Source organism: Vicugna pacos, chromosome 3 (genome assembly GCF_048564905.1).
Source record: "Vicugna pacos chromosome 3, VicPac4, whole genome shotgun sequence".
Lineage (NCBI taxonomy): Eukaryota > Metazoa > Chordata > Mammalia > Artiodactyla > Camelidae > Vicugna > Vicugna pacos.
In genome coordinates, this window is record NC_132989.1 from 40640626 (window position 1) to 40661226 (window position 20601).

At 43.5% G+C, this 20601-nt stretch overlaps 1 protein-coding gene across 3 annotated transcripts in view; it reads left to right on the forward strand.

The window, feature by feature from the left end:
- Window positions 1-20601, forward strand: part of SEMA6A (semaphorin 6A) — a 118428-nt gene that overhangs the window by 81733 nt on the left and 16094 nt on the right. Inside the window, exons 11-19 of one of the 3 annotated variants that reach the window (XM_015238875.3) lie at window positions 1539-1670; window positions 3833-3988; window positions 5467-5643; window positions 6023-6163; window positions 6249-6329; window positions 8606-8664; window positions 11056-11076; window positions 11213-11263; window positions 16175-16339. In XM_015238875.3, the coding sequence (XP_015094361.1) occupies window positions 1539-1670; window positions 3833-3988; window positions 5467-5643; window positions 6023-6163; window positions 6249-6329; window positions 8606-8664; window positions 11056-11076; window positions 11213-11263; window positions 16175-16339 (983 nt within the window). The remainder of the gene's footprint in view (window positions 1-1538; window positions 1671-3832; window positions 3989-5466; window positions 5644-6022; window positions 6164-6248; window positions 6330-8605; window positions 8665-11055; window positions 11077-11212; window positions 11264-16174; window positions 16340-20601) is intronic. The other 2 variants (XM_006203950.4, XM_015238876.3) reach the window with 2 other exon arrangements.

The following is a 20601-nucleotide window of genomic DNA, read 5'->3' on the forward strand; positions in this document are numbered from 1 at the left end:
TTTGTTATTATTTGCCTCCAGTTCAGAACTGTGAGTCAGCTGAGAGCAAGACTCTGTTACTCACCAAGCACTCGCTGCCTGAGATGAGGGATTCCATAAATACATGTGGAATGAACAGAAGATGGGAAGAAAAGGAGGGAGTAAAGTAGGGAAGGAAAAATGATTTTACAAATGATTCCAGCTTTAGGAAGATTTTAACACCCTAGGGTATCTTCAGTCATCATGAAGTGCCTCATAAAATACTTCAATATTTATCCTCTTTTTCTTAATATTTAAAGGAAATAAGTACAGCTCTTACTTTTAAGAAAACGAGATGTGAAGAGAGTCTTACAAGATTAAATAAGACTGGGGGTTCTGAAATTTCAAACCAAATGCGGATCGCTGTTTCATTATACACTTAACTCTGTGAATAATACGCGCACACATACACACACACATTAAAAGCAATTCATCCTGCCACCCTGTTTTAAATAAGCTTTCTAATCCTCTCCCTATTTCTTGCTTTATTAGTAATACTTCAATAATTGTGTTATAAAATTAAAGGTGGCATAAAGTTCTCCTAATGATACATGAAGTAATTTCCATATCCTTTCAACATTTGCAAAATCAGGACTAAATCGTTCTCTCTGCCCCGGACGGTGTCCCCACGCTGCGGAGCGCCTGTGCCTTGTCCCGGGTGCTTCTGCTGTGCAGTCGCCCAATACCTCAAAGCCTGACTGAACCTGGTGGCCAGCCAGTGTCTGAAATTTATTTAATCAAAACCGAGGAATGTCCATAGTCAGAAACAAACATGGGTTCAAGCAGTGTACCTGGAGGAATGAATAATTCATGTCAACTCATCACTGAGAGAAAGAAAAAAAAACCGAAGTCCTTCTAGGAGGGCCAGGCAAGGGTGTAATTATAGGTAGAGATTACTGTCATTATTATTATTTAGCACTTAATAGAGCACTTTATTTGCAAAGTGTTGGTGCTTTAGAGATTTAAATTCTTTAGTCTTATGCAAATAAACAGGAAGTAAAAACTGAAATGTGCAGGGACTAACATAAAACATGGTTGGCCTCCTCACAAAGAGTTTCTCACTCCTGAAGTCCTGGGCCTGGGGAACCAAATTTAAAGAAGGAATGTGTGGACAGTAGGGGCACCTTTACGCTAGATTTTCAGCAATATTAGAGATGTAGAATGATTTCCAGCGATTTTACCTTTGGGTGACTGACTGATAATTACTATCAGGAAATTCATGAAACTTCTACATCACCAGCTCAATCGTTCCTCCTTCGTAAACAAAAGCAGTTCCAGACACAAGAAGAGGTTTTTTTCCTACAAGTCTGCTGTAACCAGCCCTTTCTTTAAGGCCACTGATGCAAATTTGATTCACAGAAACATTCTCTTAATGCACTGGGATCCCTTACACTTACAGGATTCAGGGTACAGACTAATTTCACCTGCCATTACTAGGAAAGTTTCTTCGGAGTATGTTTTCCAAACTGCATGCATAAGTGTTGTATGAGTAACACTCTGTGTGAAATGTCATATTGCAGCATCCCGGGATCTGCGGTCTGTGCCTATGACATGCTTGATATTGCCAACGTTTTCACTGGGAGGTTCAAAGAGCAGAAGTCTCCAGACTCCACGTGGACGCCGGTTCCTGATGAACGAGTGCCTAAGCCCAGGTGTGTGCAAACAGTTCTGTGAGTTTTGAGAAATGGTGCCATTGGCTCCCTTGGTGATGAGCATCTTATGAACAGCACACCAGTGCTTCCATGCTGACCACACAGACACAAATGCCAACAACAAAGAAAGGCCTGTGAGGCCATTTGCCTTCATTCCTTTAATCAAAACCCCCAATTACCTATAATTGTATTCGAAACAGTGACTCTCTAGTCTTTTGCTTAACCTCTGTATCTGTGGATTACCAGTGTAATCCCTGGATGATCGGAACCATCTGGTCCGATGCCCCCATGGTCTACAGGTGAGGAAACTGAGGCCAGAGGTATAAAATGTACTGTGCAAGTTCACAGAGCTGGGTCAGTGATTCCCACCACTCCTCCCTGCTTTTCTTCAATTTTACAGAGGCCCATGTCTTTAAACCTTAATAAAAAGTGAACTATAAATGGCATTCTCTGGATTGGACTCACTCAGAGCTGATCCCAGACTCCAGGCCAGGGGCAGGTAGAGACCAGCGGGTAGTGGGCCATTAAGGTGTCTCTGGTCTGCCAGGTTCTGGTCTGTTTGGAGCCCAAATGCACCGTTGATTTTCCCCTCCCCACAACGTGCTCCAAAATTGCTTTTATGAGGAGCCTACTTACTGTTCAGAGACAATGCAGAGAACTTCCGGTAGCCTCCATCGAATCCTCACGCTAAACCAGTTAATTAATTCCTTCTTACTGGGACAGGATGAAACTCCCCCAGCCCTGCGCCTGCCCTCTCTATATGACATACACGGCACCCTCCATTATGGTTTCTGAAATCTAAGTGATACAGGAACATCCCTGTGTGTCCAGCTTCCTCCACTTAATCTGTGTGCCTCTGGAAGGAAACCCAGAGTCTTCTTACATTTTCTGGTTTCCAACTCTCTCCTCCAACCTTCAATCCCGCACACAAATACCTAACACAATTCACTTAATCGAACTAACTTAGATAATATGAAACGCTATACCCAGGGGAGAAACCCCTCTGGCTCATCCGTCTTCGTCACCTGAATTATCTGGCACGTGCATTCTCTGTTACTTACGGAGAGCAGAGGAGGTGCAAACAGCACACCTTGGCAACTGCAGGCAGATGCTCTAAGTCATTGCCTGGGATTGTCAGCTAACTTCCAGCTAAGCAGGAAGGGAAGTTAAACCTGAGGGATCAGGCTTCAGGGAGTGCTTATGCAGTATGACCCCCTGGGTGAGGAAAGATGGTCACTCAGCTGTCCGAGGACACATACTTAAAGTGATTTTCTACTGGGGACAGAGTTTGCCCTCCTCCTTCCCCATGCTTGCCTCTCACAGACAACAGGATGCCTTCACTGGCTGGCTGCATCAGTGCCATGAAACAGCATGTGCCTGGGGCTAGATCCTGCTCGTGTTGCCAGGGTCCACTTTTCCCTGTGCACCAGCGGGCAAACCAGGCGTCTGGACAGGATGGGCACCGGTGTTTCCCTGATCTGACTTTGCTGAGATGTCCCTTAACTCCTGAAATCATATGATTTCTTATAGAAACAAATTTTCACTGTCATTGTTCAATAATTTAAAAAATGCCTTTTCAGGAAAGAATTTCCGTGTTTAACTGGCTTTTCACACATGTCCAAATCAAACAGAAACAATAAAAATCAAAACCTAAATGTTCTCTGACCCCTGGGTAACGAGAGATGGTTACACTGATTTTAGCTAGTATGTAAGGCTGGTGGCTTTTTGAACGACTTCGTTTTCTACATTCGTGAAAAGGTCAGCCCAGTTATTGGTCTCCTTTTGTGGAGCAAATGCCTTAAGAACTTGCAGGGGAATTGCAGAACAGGCAGAGCAGTCCCAGAGACATGTGCAAACCAGACCCTCCCTCACCGGTTTCAAGCTCCATCCCTGTTGATGGGTTTGTCTGTGCTTCCGGTGGGGAAGCCAGGCTGCCCCTCGCCGAGCCTGGACAGCCTGGCTGAGGCTTCTCTGTGGCAGGAGGAGGTGGCCTAGAGGAAACCTAAGGATGTTTTTTGGTGGCATTCTGCATTGTTCAACTTCCTCTTCTCAGCCTACGGTATATTTATTCTCCTTCATGCCAGATGAAGAGAGAAGCAGTGCATTCAAAAAATTTGCCATAAAGCATGAAATAAGCTCTCTCTCCCTTTGTTTCTTTTCAGGCCAGGCTGCTGTGCTGGCTCATCCTCCTTAGAAAGATACGCAACCTCCAATGAATTTCCTGATGATACCCTGAATTTCATCAAAACACACCCGCTCATGGATGAGGCTGTGCCTTCCATCATCAACAGGCCATGGTTCCTGAGGACGATGGTCAGGTGGGTGTCAAGCAAGCCATGTCCTAAGTGGATTTCCCCTATTCCTCTCTCATGTTCAGAGAAAAAGTACATGATCAGTGGATTGTGATTTGAAATGCCGCAGACATCTTCTGTTATCCTGGGCACTGATTCAGCAATGAAGTGCTGGGCAATTGGGTGGATGCCACCAAACCCCCATAACCACACTCCCAGAGAGCAGAGTTTGGATATTTGCAGGCTGGTTGGACACATGCCAGCAATTAGAGGGACTGAAGATACTTCCTTCCCGGTTAGCCCACTGGTCCCATCTGTGTAAAAGCAGAGGAGCAGTGAAGGAGAATCCGGCAATGCATGTGGATACCTGTTGGGTTGGATATGGCTGCAGATCCCCTCTGAGTACTGTCCCTGGGTTGTCAGCTGTCAGACCGAGCATGACTAATGGAGCATTTGCACAAGTGCCCCAGTACAAAGAGTTTATGCTTTAGCATTTGTTATCTGAAGTGGGGGCCAACAGAGAAGGGGTAGCTGATTCAAAATCTGTGATGGCATTAAATACTCCTCCTTCTCATATTTATTTAGTGCTTATTTCCAAACAGTTCAACAGGCTTTCCCAAGTACCATCCACTTGTGGCAGTCATCAAACCAAATGTTAATTAACTTTACCCCCATTTTTAAAAGGTGACTTTACTGAAAGATATTCAGGCACTATAACGGCTCTTGCCAATAAGATGGAAACCATGGTATGTAACCTGCAGGAGGGCCCACGTTCCTGCCACGATGCTCAAGGACAAATGGGTACCCATGGAGTGTCAAACAGCTATAGGAGCTTAGAGGAGAGAAGGATGCCCAATAGGACTTATCCTAGACAGGTGACAGGACTGATGGCCTTCACCTTTGGCTGTAAATGGATCCTGTTTGGCTCATACGTCCTTATACTTATTAATAGTGTCATTAGCACCCTACCTCCCCATCTGTCATAACCTCAGCCCCTCCACACACAATCAGAAAGCTTTCCAACCTGACATTCTGTTGACAGGTCTTTGCACCCCAGAGGAGGCGTCTGGAACAATGGTAGCCATGACTTTTCTTTTCAACATTCAATGAAATGTTAGCTGTGATCCTATAGTGGTTAGTACTCTGCGCTGTGAAATGTTAAAATGAGTTCACTTATTATTTCTTCTCCTCTTCATAGGAGACATCAGTCTTCCCTTGCTGCTCATGGAAGGCATAACTGCTGAGTGGTTTCAGATGGTTATGGCTGTGTATTTGTTATGTAACTTGGCCTCCACATGTACATACCTCTTTCCTCCCCTCGGAGCCATACTAATGCTCTGCATATGGAAATAAAGGACCAGAACAGCTTGAGAGCATTATTTATATGCATACATTTTTCTTGAGGTTATTACTAGAAAGCCCTAGCACAACTGTTTGAAGTGGAAAAGGGGATACTTCAATCAAAGACCAACAAAGAGATAAAAAATGTGGTCCTGTCATTGTAGATACCGCCTGACCAAAATTGCAGTGGACACCGCTGCCGGGCCGTATCAGAATCACACTGTGGTTTTCCTCGGATCTGAGAAGGGAATCATCCTCAAGTTCTTGGCCAGGATAGGAAACAGTGGTTTCCTAAATGACAGCCTTTTCCTGGAGGAGATGAGCGTTTACAACCCTGAAAAGTACGTAGAACAGTTTGGTTCTTTCTTAGTAATTATTTGTTTCGCTATGATGATCTTTTCCATTCAGATAAATCATGGCTGACTTAGGTTTTATGCATCTTTCCGTGACTTTAAGTCGTTATTTGTAGAAATCTTTTCATATGTTAAAAGCATCATTTTCTCCTTACCAAAAATGCGTGAGTTTACACAGATAACTCAAACATTGTGTGTTTACGTGTGTGTGTGTTTGGGTGCACACGTAAGGATCCATTTCACCTTCAGCTGGGTCCGATGAGGACCAGCCTCGCTGGCTGGGAGGAGGGTGTGGAGGCGGTGGCAGGAAAAAGATAACTGACCCAAGAGCGGACACTAGCGGTCTCGCCCTGCCTTACAAAACCAGGTGCAGCTATGACGGAGTAGAAGACAAGAGGATTGTGGGCATGCAGCTGGACAAGGCCAGCAGCTCTCTGTATGTTGCGTTCTCCACTTGTGTGATAAAGGTCCCTCTTGGCCGGTGTGAACGACATGGCAAGTGTAAAAAGTACGTATTTGCCCCAGTGCCCTTTAGAAAGTCGCAAAGCTGAGAAAGGAGTGCTGGGTAGCTCACGGTCACCCTCTTCCCGCAGGACGTGCATCGCCTCCAGAGACCCGTACTGCGGGTGGGTGAAGGAAGGAGGGGCCTGCGCCCACCTGTCACCCGGCAGCAGGTAAGGAGCCTGGGCCGTGGGAGGGTATGAAGCAGCCTCTGGCTGCTGTGCATTCTAGACTTCACTTACGCCGTCCGATTCGCTGGCCTCACACACACCGCTGCTGCTCAGCCTTCCGTGGACAAACCTCATCAGTGTGACTGCCAGCCATTCTCCTTCCTTTTCCCATTTCACGAACACCCCGTCACAGGTGGCAGATTCCCTACTGAGTAATCATCCATCCTCAGACTGATTAAAAACACAGAGGAAAACAACACAGTGGACTTCTCAGTGTTCCCTGGGGAGAGGGACAGGCTGGTACATGCCTTGATCATGTCGGTGCGAGAACAGCAGAGAAAAGGAGCAAGAGGGTACCAATTAGATTAGTGATGTGGTTTGTCCAGCCACAGCAAGACTGGCCACTCTAATTGACCATACAGGGCTGAGAAGAAATTACAGAGCATTTGCTAAGTGACGTGTTTGTTCTGCAAGCATGCTGTATACATCCAATAAACCCTCCTGCATTGAAGAGCAGCTGACCCTACTACTCATTAGGTAGTCAATCAATTCTTGGCATTTCTCCAGCAGATCCGCTAGATCAAGCCAGTCTGCCACGCATGTGCTTCTGGTGCTTACAACTGTTACCCTGACTCTCAGTGCTGGGATGGTATTATTTAAAAGGTTTTATACTTTTACCTCAGTGGATGTGAAATCCATAATAACATTTGGGAAAATATTCAGTGCACATCCTTGACAGGTTATGGCAATTCAAGGACGGTGCCAGATGGGCAGCACAGTTCTTTCTTAGCCATTTCTTCAACTTCCTGAGATGCAAAGGGCAAAAAGGATCATCCTCACATCTCTCTGAGCCTCCTCACCCATTTTAGAACAAGCAGTCGAACACACAGAAGGGCAGAGCTCATGACCACCACCTGTGTAATTTTGAGAGAAAGGATTTGCATAAGCAGAGCTAATGATAACTGTAAAGTTTGACCTGGAAATGTGACTAATGCAACGGGGTGACTCACCACGAATTATTAGATCAGCTTTGCAAATAGCGATATTGACACACTACTCTGCTAGCGCATTAGAGCTCTTCCTGGGAACCCTTGGAGCGAAGGAGAAAGGTCCTTTCTCAGCTTCCCTCACCGTGCTCTCAGAGCCTATCTCCTTTCTTTAGTCAGGTGTGACCAAAGGCAATAAGAATGATTTTTAAACATCATTTTTAAATCAATATGAGAACTCCAAAATTGTTCTCTGTAAGGATCTACATACACACATCCTTGTTCAAAACGTGTGGAACTGTACTTGGAGAGCGGCTTTCAGAGCCTGGTGAATGCTGCCTTTCCCTGCCACTAGACATCTTCAGCCTTTAAGCTTGAGTCTGATTTTTTAACACAGCATAGAACATTGGAAGGCAGACACAGGGGATTATTAGATCAAGGTGTGACTTTCAAAATAGTTTTCCTCGATAGCTCATAAATAAACTGGGAAGGCAGTTGCAAAATAGGTGTTTCAATTATGTTGTAGGAAGCAGCGCAAAGTGCCCCTGAAAAACGACAAGATTCCGCTGGATTATTCCAGGGTGCTTATTTAAAAATCAAAACAGACAATAGATTGGTCTTGTAACTGTCACAGAGTTTATACAGCACAAAAGCAACCTACTGGACTTGAAAGAAGTGTGACCAGGTACAGGGACGTGCAGGTCATACTCCTGAGGACAGGGTGTGGGGCCAGGAGTGAACCCAGTACCTGAGTGCTCTCAGCAAAATGCACCACCAAGTCTGTCCCCTCATGGGCCCCCCATATCCACTGACCCCCACCGAACACTTTGTTATACAAAGTTATTTCTAAGCAACGAAACAGATAAAGGTCTAGGAAGGCCAAGAGTTAGAATGAAAGAGACAATAGGGAGGAAAAGACCTTTTTTTTTTTAAATTTATAGACTTCTATATCACCTATACAAGGAGTGTATGTTAACATTCAAAACATTAAGAAATGCTCAGGGAATTAGAGGCAGAGAGTGATACATGTAATCCACAAAATAATTAACTCCCTGAATAATACCTGAATTAACTCCCTAAACCATGGCTTCTCTTTGGAGCTTCGTAAAGGACTCATCTCTGTAAATTCAGAGATATATTTTCAAGCTGTTATCTACTCCTCTTTTCCCACCTGCCCCAAATTTATCAAATTGTGCTAGTTTCTTTAGTGAAACTGAAGACTTGTCCTGAAATAAAGACTCATATCATTGAACTTGTTCCTAACTTTCTTCTCCTCCCTCCCTCTTTTTAAAGACTGACTTTTGAACAGGACGTAGAGCGTGGCAACACGGACGGCCTGGGAGACTGTCACAGTAAGTACCGCTTTTTTAGCCAGGTGTATCTTCGGGCAGAGATGCTTTTACTGAATGGCACAGAAACATGACCCCCCACGTGTGGAGCTGAGCGTAGCTGCCTCTAAGACATGAATAGCAGAAATCAGCTGCTAAATATCAAATAAAGAAAACAGCGTGTTTTAAAGCCAGTGCTGCCAATGTTGCATAAACCCTGGCACCTATTTCATTATGATGATGCTGTGCAACAAATTCACTCTAGAGGATACTAATTATAGCAGAGAAATAAGTTGTATCAGCATTTCCATTTAAAAACCAATTTTGTTGTTTTTACAAATATGCTACTGCCATAATTTTTAGCCAAATAATAAAAAGACTGGTCACTGTACTCTAGCTTTTTAATTGAACAGGGACTGTTTTATTTTTCTTGAACGTATCGACTAACAAAAGCAATTATTTCTTTAAGTTAGATTTATGTCTGTTACCATTTGCAGTAGAAAAACTTTTCAGGAAGAACCCACTAAGTATAATTTCTTTAAGAATTAGCCTACTATGCTAATCTCAGAGTTCATTTCAAAAGTTATTAAATGCTGACATTCTAGGTAGAACCTTATAAAAAGGATCCTGGTGAAAGCTCTTCCCAGTTGCCCAATGATCTGATTGATATCAATATCCTCTTGAAAACGCTTTGTTAATGCTAATTTAGAGAATAATGCCATACTCTTGGAAAATGTTTAGTCGGCCATGTTTTAAATGTTCTATGTGATGAATTTCAAGAAGTTTGCATTCAAAATGAGACCAAAAATAGCCCCTACACGAATGAAACATCATTACTTCTGATATTTGATTTGATAATGAAAATCATGGCTGTGACTCTAAATCTTTGAGCCATGAGTCCTGAAATTACAGACTCTAAGGTGTCATTCAATACCTTATCTTTTGGGGGGGAACAGACATAATCAAATAAAGAGGTCTGCAGACAACCTCATCTCCAAATTCTTGGTCACGTATCTTTTCTGTTTGTAAATACATATTGGCAAAAGCTTCTCACTATGTCTCCACACACAAAGCTGCATTAAGAATTAGCACAGGAGACAGTGTCGTCACCACAAGATGTGTGTGGTGCGTGCAGTGAAACACTGTGATACGTCATGGTGGATCTTAGTTGGTGCCTTTTGACTCCATTTTCCAGGAAACAGGTTTCGGTTTGTGTGTCTATGCAAGTGAACTTAACTAGCTGGCTTCAGTGGATAATTTTCTTCATATTTTTATGATCTGGTGATATGGGCATCTGTAGAAAAATAGGGATGTTGGTTTCGATTGAATAGGTAAATATTTGAAAAATATGAAAATGGGTGTTAGTGGCCCTACAAAGCGTCCACAGCACCAGGAGGCTCACACCACGCCTGGGTCCTAGGGCAGAGGAACCTAGCAGAGCTTCTGTATCTAGCACAGCGCAGACCCTCAGGTCCCAAGCCATTGATTTCCTCTTTAACCTCAGTGGTCAGGCCTCCAGCTGAGGGGGCAGGGTATAACTCAGTGGTAGAGTGCATGCTTAGCATGCATGAGGTCCTCGGTTCAATCCCCAGCACCTCCATTTAATTCATTAATTAAGTAAGTAAGCAAGCAAGCTAAGCCTCCAGCTGAGACGCATAGTCCACCCGCTCCAGGCAGGAGGTAACGCCTCTCCTGGTGACCTCCCTGCTCCGGGGCTCCTGCTGGCACATGACCTACTTCTATCAGACATACCTGTTCACACCCAGGGCTCAGGGGATTTAGATATGTGGTACACAATGACATTTTAACAGGAGTTTCAGTGGAAATGAGGAATCACAAAGAGCCAGTCTCAGAGGCTGAGTAGCAGGCTGAGTGAACCAGTGATCTGATCCAGACACACACACATGTATATACATGTTGCCTGTGTGTGTGTGTGTGTGTGCTTCTTTCTATTTTGAATCACCTAACTAAGCCCCGCCGCTGAGTTCAGAACATGGTGATCCTAAACAGTTCCTCACAGCACGGCTGGGAGGACGAAATGAGATAATGTAAGGAGAGGTGCCGTAAGTGTGGTCCAGGTGTCACCTACTGTGCCACGTGCACGTCCCTCTGTGTGGAGCAGGGCTTGCATGTAATTGCAGTTGCTATTCCTTCCGCTAATCTTGCCTTTTCTCCGCCTTTTGGCAACAAAGGCATGGCTCTGAGGAGACTCACTTGGGAAAGAGATACAGGGATGTGAAATCAGACCTAATATAAAGCATCTGACATTACAAGCAGAAAGTAAACAGCACTTACTTAGTACTGGGGGTCAGATGTTGGCACAGCTCTGTATTAGCTCCCTCCCACTTAGTATGGAAGTCACACAGAGCAGATTGTTAAACATTAAGTGACTTTCTCCTCCCTTTTGTCTTTCAGATTCCTTCGTGGCACTGAATGGTAAGGAAGACATTATTCATAATTTAATATCGACGGAAATCTATTTGGGAAATCCTGTTTCACTAACCCTCTTGAGGATTTTCAAATCTTACAATTCTTTTTAAATTAATTTTTTAATTCTCATCATTTTTTATAGACATTTCAACTCCTCTACCAGATCATGAAATGTCTTACAACACAGTACATGGTCAGTTTGGATTTTTTTTTTTATTCTTCAAGCCACTCATCCTTTGGTAGCATATAGTCTTCATTCCTAAACATCATGGACCACATTCTTTGTTATATCAGGGCCCCAATTCACTAAAATTATTCATAGATTTCATGATGCTTCAAAAATTACTCTACCTATAATATGAGACAACTGACATGTGAGAATGACCCCTACATTTTTAATCCATGTAACATGAAAGATGCCAACCTTAGGGAATTTGGTGAATACATTTAATGAGTTCTTGAGGGAGAAGAAACTGGACATACATACATCCAGATAAAAGAACAGTGCTTATAACTAACAGGACATACATAGCTCCATTAACTGACAGACAGTACCATTCCCCAAAATGCTGACTTTCAGGACAGCACCCTCCGCAGGGAAAATCCATGCAGAGTGCAGATGCCAAGTTCTTATTAGGCAGAACTTTCCAGTATAGCTGTTGAAATTTAAGCTCAGAAAGAGTATGAATATTTAGACGTTATCTTCAGTGAGATTTCTTTAAATGTATACAAGGAAGAGTAACACACTGGAAATGATGTGGCAACATGATTCATCCCATTGTTCCTGCTCTGAAACACACAGATCCTGTACTAAACAGAACCAGTCAGTCCATAAGCAAAATATTGAGTGCTTTATAAGAAAAGGTTCCACTTCTCAAGCTTCCCCCAAATGTTTCTTAAGGTAAACTATTTATCTGTTTTTTTAAAGATAGAAAAAAACATATATGTAATGGCAAATTTAAACTTCTACATTATCATGGGGATAAGTTTCACTGACATGCAGACATTTTATCATTTTTATGTTTAAGACATGTAACAGTAATAGCTCTGAGGCAGTCTTTTAATGGAGACCTAGGTAATAAAGGAAGGGGAAAAATAAAGAAAAAAGAGGAAAGAAGACACAACATTGTGAAATGATTATAAATCAATAAAAAATGTTAAAAAAAAAAAAGAGGAAAGAAAAGAAAGCAAGGTGGATTCAGGATTCAAAAAAACAGTTCAAGATGGCTACCGAGGTGTTTGGTAGAGCTGTGGAGACTCTCACTCCCTGTGTCTAATTAGCCTCTTTGAAAGTCCTGAAGGCAATCTCATAAAATGGGGCCATGCAGATTTGGAAAACAGTGCCTGGTTTCTCCTGTCGTGAAGTCAGGCATCGCGGAGCAGAGGAGCCCACTGAACGCATCCACCTGCAACATTCTCTCCTCTCAGATTCAAGCCACAATACTGAACCACCAGCGTCTGGAAGAAAAGTCCCCCAGGAGGCAAATGCCGCCTAGTTTAGCTTGCTCTTCAGAAGGAGAACCCACTTAGCATCTGCTCTTCTCCAGTATCATACTCTGCAATCACTTCCTATAATTGAATAATCTGTATCAGATACTGAGAGATTCGGGTCTTGAGTCTAATTGAACCAGCAACCTCCCCGGCATTCATCAGTCATACTAAGACCAGTTCTAACTCCCAGGTAATTTCTCCTGTAGACAGAATAATTAAACCACGGGGTGCTCTTTATGAACAAAAATCACTCTCCCATTTATGGATCTCTCTTACTGTCTTTACAAAAGGAAAAGAACTTATTAATTCCTCCACATTAACACTTTAAAGGACAGTGCCCGGTCAACCCTCAGCTCAATCACTGGTTTCTGTGATGAAACTAAAGATTTGAAATTTTCCTTTCAGCTAACGATGCTGTCCATTTCAAGCTAAATCGCTCCAGTGGAAAGTGGTTAGATTATTAAAACCAAATTGCTGGGGGTTTTTTTGAACATGGGTGTAGACCAAGAAGTCAACCCCAAAGTCCAAAGTGCACCCACTGTTTCTAGCTGTGTCCTCTAGATGTTTCCATAAAATTTCAGTGGCTCAGTGAAGACTTACAGAGTGACCCACAGAACCAGCACTGCCTCACTCTGAAAAGGGATCATTCAATAAACCATGCAAACTCTCTGTGGGGCAAAAGCTCTGTGCAACACCAGTCACATATACAAGAACCCCTTTTTAGTGAATTGGACCCTGATTATCTTCCTTTTCTCTTCCTCTTATACTGACTTAATGTCTCTTTTTTGTGTCTAATTGGCTACAATCATTATTAATAGGTCAGAGTAGTTTGAACGGTCTCTAACCTCTGGATTTACAAAGACTTGTAGATATAGAGAAACATTATGATGCATATTAAAGATAACTTTAAAAATCTATTTTTGTATATTATAAGAAGAAGAAGAATCTTCCACTGATGAGAATGACTTTTCTTATTTGATTAACGAGATAAAATTTTAAGTTCCAAATTGCTGACATGTAATATGATATCTACAAAGGACTGCCTGGTTTTGTAGCATCGTTTTGGTTACAAAAGTCTTTAAGGAACGCACAAAAATAATACAACCTTTAGAATCAGGTTCTAAGACGGAATATAAGTGATTTCCTTTTAACAGCTGTGTAAGCTTGGAGGGGTAATGATAATACACCGCTCCAATTTAAAACCAAGGACTGCTGCTTAACAGTGCTCTTACACGGTAGTTCTAAAACTTGGGAGAATCAGGCGTTGCTTTCTCCAGCTGTCTGATTCACCACTGACACACATGTCCTGTCCTCAAGCAGAAGTTTAAAAGATTACAAACCTCAGGCTGCTCTGTTTTCTTTTGAGTACATCGGATGCATGGTTTCTCTAGATTTACACACAGAAAATGGAGATGAGTTGGGTATTAGACTAACACTCCAGCAATACGAAGGAGCTGATTTCTCACATTTGTGTAGAACATTTTCCTACCTAACTACCATCTGGTCCCCATTAATTCCCTCTCATAGCCATAGCTTTCCATTACCAATGAGTTTTCCATGTATTTGCAGCATATGGTCCAGGAAATCTTTCTACAGAGAATGTGTCCCTTAGGCATATATTTCCCCTAGATTACCGTATTAAAAAATGTTCTCCCTAAACCATACTTATGGCATTACCATAAAATTGCCCTTTGAACACAGTTAAATTGAAAGTGCTCCAAATGCATATCAATTCAGGTAAAAGAAATTCTTGCTACTTGGAAGAGAGGTTTTTTCCCCCCCTTCCCCTCTTGCTAACTCCCTACAAAGCTTGTTTCTAATTGTTTGCTTATGCTGGGTGTTGAATTCTCTCTTAGGCTGATCATCTATTTCATTTGAGCATTGTTGAATTCAAGAGTAGAACACAGAGGCAACATTACGGACCTCAATATAAGCAAAAAGGAAGTAAAAGAAATTCTGTATTTCCAACCCCGGGTTAATAATTTTCCTACCCCTGTTCTCTTACCAGTATTGTGAGATGAGATGTGAAATTCAGAAATATAAAAACAAAAAGTCAAGATGCATTCTTGAATTTTAAACGAACATGTCTTTAGCAGTTGCAATATGAACTAGACTATTTGCAACAAAGCAAATGTTTGAAGCTGTGTAGGAGCCAAACTCTACACAGAAAGGGGCCTCTTAAATGTTACCAAAGCTTTGTGGTAACATTTAAGTGTGGTGCTTCCATGGAAATCCTATAACTCAGATCAGCCACTTGGATTACTTGCTTTTTCCCTGCTATTATTTATATTTATATAAATATATATATGGTCTATAATTTATAGTATTAAAGTCTTTTGGAAATCCAACTTCCAACAGTAATTATAAGAAAGAAGAATGCAGTGCATTCATTATCATCAATCTTTCCGCTGGCCAGTATTTTATTTATCACATGTGTTGGTGATCACAGCTGGAGGCGGGAGCCACTTGTGAATCTGTCCTATTTTCTAGCAAAGGCACCAATTACACGTTCCCTGTGGTTGCCCTGATGTCCTTTTAAAAACTGTTCAAGAGGCTGCTATAGGTAAGGTGGTTTAATAAGCCAAAGACTCTACTTGAAAACTCACAGAGAGGTTATATTTATTTCCACCAGAGAGTACAGGTAGCGGGGCTTCTTTAAATCATTGTGACAGTTGAGATCAAAGCAGCAGATATGATCTGCATTTAACCTTGTGCGGTGATGGAAGGGAAGGCTTAGAGATGCGTTCCCAGGAAACGTCCGGTTTCTGCCGTAACCCCGACCTAGCCATGCTTCCGGCATTATCTTCTGGTAGGCTACTCGGGGTCTCAGACAGCCGTCCCCTTGTAATCTGAACTGTAGCAGTCAGCATGGCCTCAAAAGCCCCCTCTCCCAAGTGTGAGTCGTGAAACCACGGAACTAGCTTGGCTGGAATAAGACACAAAAGGCACAGCCACAGCAACACGGAGCAGCCGAGACCTCCATTCCAGGGAGGGAGGAGGTGGGAGCAGACCCCTTTAGAAGGAAGTCACTTCTCCCAGAAAGAGGAAGGCCTGCGACGTTGAGCTACAGCTGAGAACTAGACACATGCTCCACAAGAAAGGCTCAGGGCAGCTGAGTCATTTGCAGTGGGGGAGAGCCTCACCCACTGCCGTAAACCTGCCCCATCGGCCATAGATGGTGTCCCCAGAGCGGACACGTTCCGCTCCAGTGCGGCTGTGGGGATGCCAGCGAAGGACTCTGATATTTCCTGAGCACCTGCTATGTGTCGGGTGCTGCTAGGAACTTCCAGCATTACATCAGTTTGTCCTCCCAGCAGTGGGAGGGAAGGGGCATCATCTCCACTATGCGCACAAGGAAAACCAGGGCCCAGAGAGGTTAACTGATTCTCGGGCTTGCCCAGCAAGCAGCAGAGATAAGATCTGGCCCTTCTTCCCCCAACTGCAAGTTCAAAGGGTCCTCTGCTGACCCTACCCGCCAGCCTCGCTATTGCTAGGGCAATCTCCTTTAAGTCGTTCACAGCCAGCATGGGTGTCCCACCTCCTGGCCTCTGAGTGAAGGGAATGTGGATGTCTCCGGTGATGTTCTCCCTAACTGTATTTGTGATGAAAACAGGGCACTCCAGTTCCCTCTTGCCCAGCACCACTGCATCCGATTCGGCGGCTCAAGAGGGTTATGAGTCTAGGGGAGGAATGCTGGACTGGAAGGATCTGCTCAATTCACCTGACAGCACAGACTCTTTGGGGGCAGTGTCTTCCCATAACCACCAAGACAAGAAGGGTAAGGCCTTGGAAGCACCTCTTCCTCTTGGGGGCGAGGGAGGGAAAAGTGGGGAGGACTGGGTAACTGCTTCCAGCTGAATCACAGCAGCATTTGAGGAACAAACCTCCAACACACCATGATGGAAAGTGTCTCAAAAAAGGCTGCAACCCAATCCTGTGCTAGGCTTGATCCTAAATTACTCTCCAACCCAGGAGAAACCACACAAAACAAATAACACAGACTCTAAGCTTCCTCTACCCAAGAAGGGCGTGGCTTGGCCCAGAGCAGATGCTGGCTCCTGAGATCCCTTTTCAACTCCTCTTAGCTCATTCACTGATTTTTGGATCCTCTTTTCCCACCATAATGGAGTGGAATGCAGTGCGGGCTTTGGCAAGTGCATGTGATGGAAGTAAAAGCCCGTTTAATCAGTGAATGGAGAAATAGCAGAGCAAAGTCTTTTCAGGCTGGTAGCATCCCTCACTCTCGCATGGTGCTGAATTTGAATAGAGCCGAGGTCCTGAGACGTTCTTAGTTGCCCTTAGAGGACAACGGCTAAAACAAAAATATGTTATTTAATCAAGCAGAATTGCTATGCATTTAAAACGGAAAGGAAGCTGCGCGACATGAAAGGGACTCTACTGTGAACTGTCCTAAATTCTCCCTTGCTTTCTTTGCTCAACTGGAGACAGGAAATGTCATCTCTTTTCTCGCCATTGGCTGCTTCTGGTAACACATCCTACTTTAGTTGCAGCTGCAACCAAAGAGGCCTTTACTTGTCCAAAAAACAGTCTTGTAAGGCAGAGACTGAAAAGCTCAGTTATGTCGCGAGCTGTTTCCCCCCATTCAGAATTGTTTATTTCTATATGTTTTCAAGAGTTTCATCCAAGCGGGGGGCTGGAGTCTCGAGGGCAGACCAGCCACAGTGACCCTTGGAGGACAATCTCCATCACGTCCTCCCCCAGGGTTCTCTGTACACATATGTCCATCTGAACTTTCAGAGAATGTTTCTAGGCAGACTCACACGCTACATTTTTGTCCTTTTTTTAATTTTTTTTTTTGGCGGCTCATCTCTAGAGAGTGCTGTACACTCGCTAATGCCAAGCCGAAATGGGACGGGGTAGGTAGCCTTTTTAACTTGTTCTTTAACATATCCCCTTAAACGATTTTATTATTCTCCTATAACTTTTATTAATAGGTCCTACCCCAGTCTTTTTTTTTTTTTTAATTTTTTAAGTGCCTTTTGTCTCAGCAGCCTCTTTTAAGCCGGTAGGCTCCTTGCTCTTAGCATCACGAGGAAGCACCAGGCCGACCTGTGATGGGACAGAACTGTCACAACAGGCCACATGCCCTAGCATGTGCCATTATTTGTTATGTGTGGCTCCAGACCGCAGACGTGTTAGTCTTGGCTGAGTTCTCGAGAAGAGACAACACAGTAAAAATCACTTCGTGTTTGCCCACTGCGACTTTCTGAAAAACCAGCCAGCCCTGCCAGTAAAGCATGAAATATATCAACCAAACAGCTAGCTGTTGGTTACAGTCATTTTCTCTTCACTTCACTGAGATGGATGGTGGGAATTTTCTCCAATCGTTAACTCTCCCAAGGGCTGGAGGTTATCAAACAGTCCAATTAACACTTTGACAGATCATTTTCAGATTCGGCATTGTTCATTCTCTTGGGTCTTATTATGAATCCTGACCAAGCTGGAAGCAGTCTACCGATTGTCAGACAATGGTGGCAGAGGTGACTGCATGGGTGTTTGACATGATCACTGTTCTCGTGCTATTTCTCCTTGCCTTGCCCGGTCAAATCGGAGCTTGATTTGTGACAACTGATTAGGTATTTGATGGGGCAATGACAATGAGTTGTTTTGCAGAAATTTTAGAAATTAAAAAAAAATGTAGCTTAATGTTCCTTTGACCATGATTTTTTTTATGATTTTAATTTCCATTTTGCTCTGAACTGTTTCTGTTTACTGTTCATGATTTTATTTTGAACCTCTGTTTTGTTTTGCCAAGCGCTGTGTGGTATGACTTGGTGATGGCGTTATTCTGTTGGAAAAGTCTTCTTTCTTTTCTGACTCATGATGACGTCCTTTAACTTGACCCAATCTGTGATCCCCTCGCTTCTTTTCATTCCCTGCCCTGGGTGCCTGAGCGATGTCACATCCGTGTGTGCAGCATCTCCCGCGACGCGCGGGTTTCATGGGTTTTCTGGGGGCCTCTGGCGCGTGCTCTTCTCACTGGGCCAATTGTCTCTTGGGAATGTGACATTTGTGTGCCCCGGCTTTCGCAGCTAAATATACTCTGGAATTGTTGCTAAAACACTGCACATTTCCCCGCTAAGCAGAAAATGTGTCTGCTGACCAGCTAGCTGAGGAGGAGGCAAGTATCCCGTGCCCTTTCTATTCTGGCTGCTGAACAAAGCCCAGGGAGCCGAGGAGCCCACAGCTCTGCTCCGCAGAAACGTTGAGCACCCAGGGGCCGGTCCCACTCCTGGTGCCGCCTCACCCTCCAGATGCTTTTGCATTTCCAGAGTATGTTTGCTTGCCTTTTTCTTTCCTTCCCTTGCTGTGTCTTTCGTCTTGATTTAATCCTGTGCGTCCCTCACGTTCTGTCCAAGCACCGTTCCTCACCTGCAATCCCACCCCCTTCTGCTACCATTGTTCTCAGCCTCCCCCTTTCAAGGTAACAGACCCAGGCCCTCCGCCCCTCCGTGGGACGTTCCAAGGCTCTTTCCTTCTACCCTGGGGGTGGCAGCCCGGGGCTGGACAGACATGCGCGGTCGTACTAACAAAGCGTGGGAAGAGACCTGCAGAGCACACAGAAGCATTATCAGAGAAAATGAAGTAATTTTCTCTCCCAGTAACTGGCCTTGCCCTTCATTACCCTCCTGGCCTTGTCTAATGTCTCCTGTCCTTGCTGCTTTTCTTTAAAATTGCCTGGTATCTTGCAAGCCCTAGATTCATTTGTGGAGACACGGCCAGCCGCTCTGTTTTCTCTCTGGCTCTCTAGATGTCTGGGGCCTCCAGAGCCAGCCCTTTAATCACCAAGTTGATAAATTAGAAGCAGCTCTGGCTACTTCTTTCTTGGTTTTGCCACATTTGAAAACATATATTATTTATTCATCCCATAACTCCTGAGGTGGTAATGAGCAGTTACAAAGGGGCTCTAATTACACAGGAATAAGACAGAAAATCCAGTTTATTTTTAGATCTGGCTTCTCTCCCTTCACCCCCTTCCCACAGCAAAAGAAGAGCTTTCTTTTCTAGGTTAAGCAATACTGAGAATAGCCACTCTTGTGCCTCTTGTTTCTGACCAAAAGTACCAGTGCTATAAAACCTGATTTCCAAGAAGACTGCAAGATGCATGAGGAAATTAGCCATGTACAGATCTGTTGAGGGAGCCGTGCAGCATAGATGTATGATGTAAACGTGGACCACTGCTGCTTTTACGCAAGAATAAATCAGATCAGAAGAAAATCCCCTACTTCACTTTATTTTACAGAGTTCTTGTGAGCTCTCAGAAAACAGGTGAAACAGTCGATATATACAAAGATGTTCCCATCTGACTGGAAATGCCAGAACTGTAGTGAGCTTATGTACTTTGGGAAATCTTTGAAACAAGATATTATCACATTATTATATTTAGTCAAGAAGATGTGCTCATTACAGACAAGGAAAAGATACAGAAATAGAATTTAAATTAGAGATCAAATGAATAATTTAAACGAAAATGTACAGTAAATGCTGAATATATTTTAATCAATGTGCAAGCTACTTTGTAACAGCAACTTTTAGTTTGGGAAATAATATTCCAGTGAGATGCATAAGGTCTAGAAAGGATGGTGAGTAGACTGTCCACACTTACATACCCATCCAGAGTGGAATTTTATAAGTCACAGAGTTTATCAACAGTCCTCTTTACAGCCAATTATTTATCCCTCAGTACATCACCGCCTCCAAGTAGGACACGGTGGATCTTGCATGTGATGATTTAGATGGCTCAGAGGCATGGCCTTCAAGAATACTGAATCACGTGGTGCAAAGTTAATGCCCTTTTCATTTCTCTATCCGTCTCCTCGGTTATGTCAGAGCAAAAGTCTTAGTTTACAAATCTAGAAACTCGCTACTGTCCCTTTTTGACAAAAGAACAGGCTTTGCCATGTGGCTGGAGCTAGTGGGAATGAACACGGTTTTGCTTTCGGTTGGTGTTATTTTTGTGGTTACCTTCTAGCTATGAAAAGTGACCCTTTTTTCCACTTACGATAGTGATATAAAGTT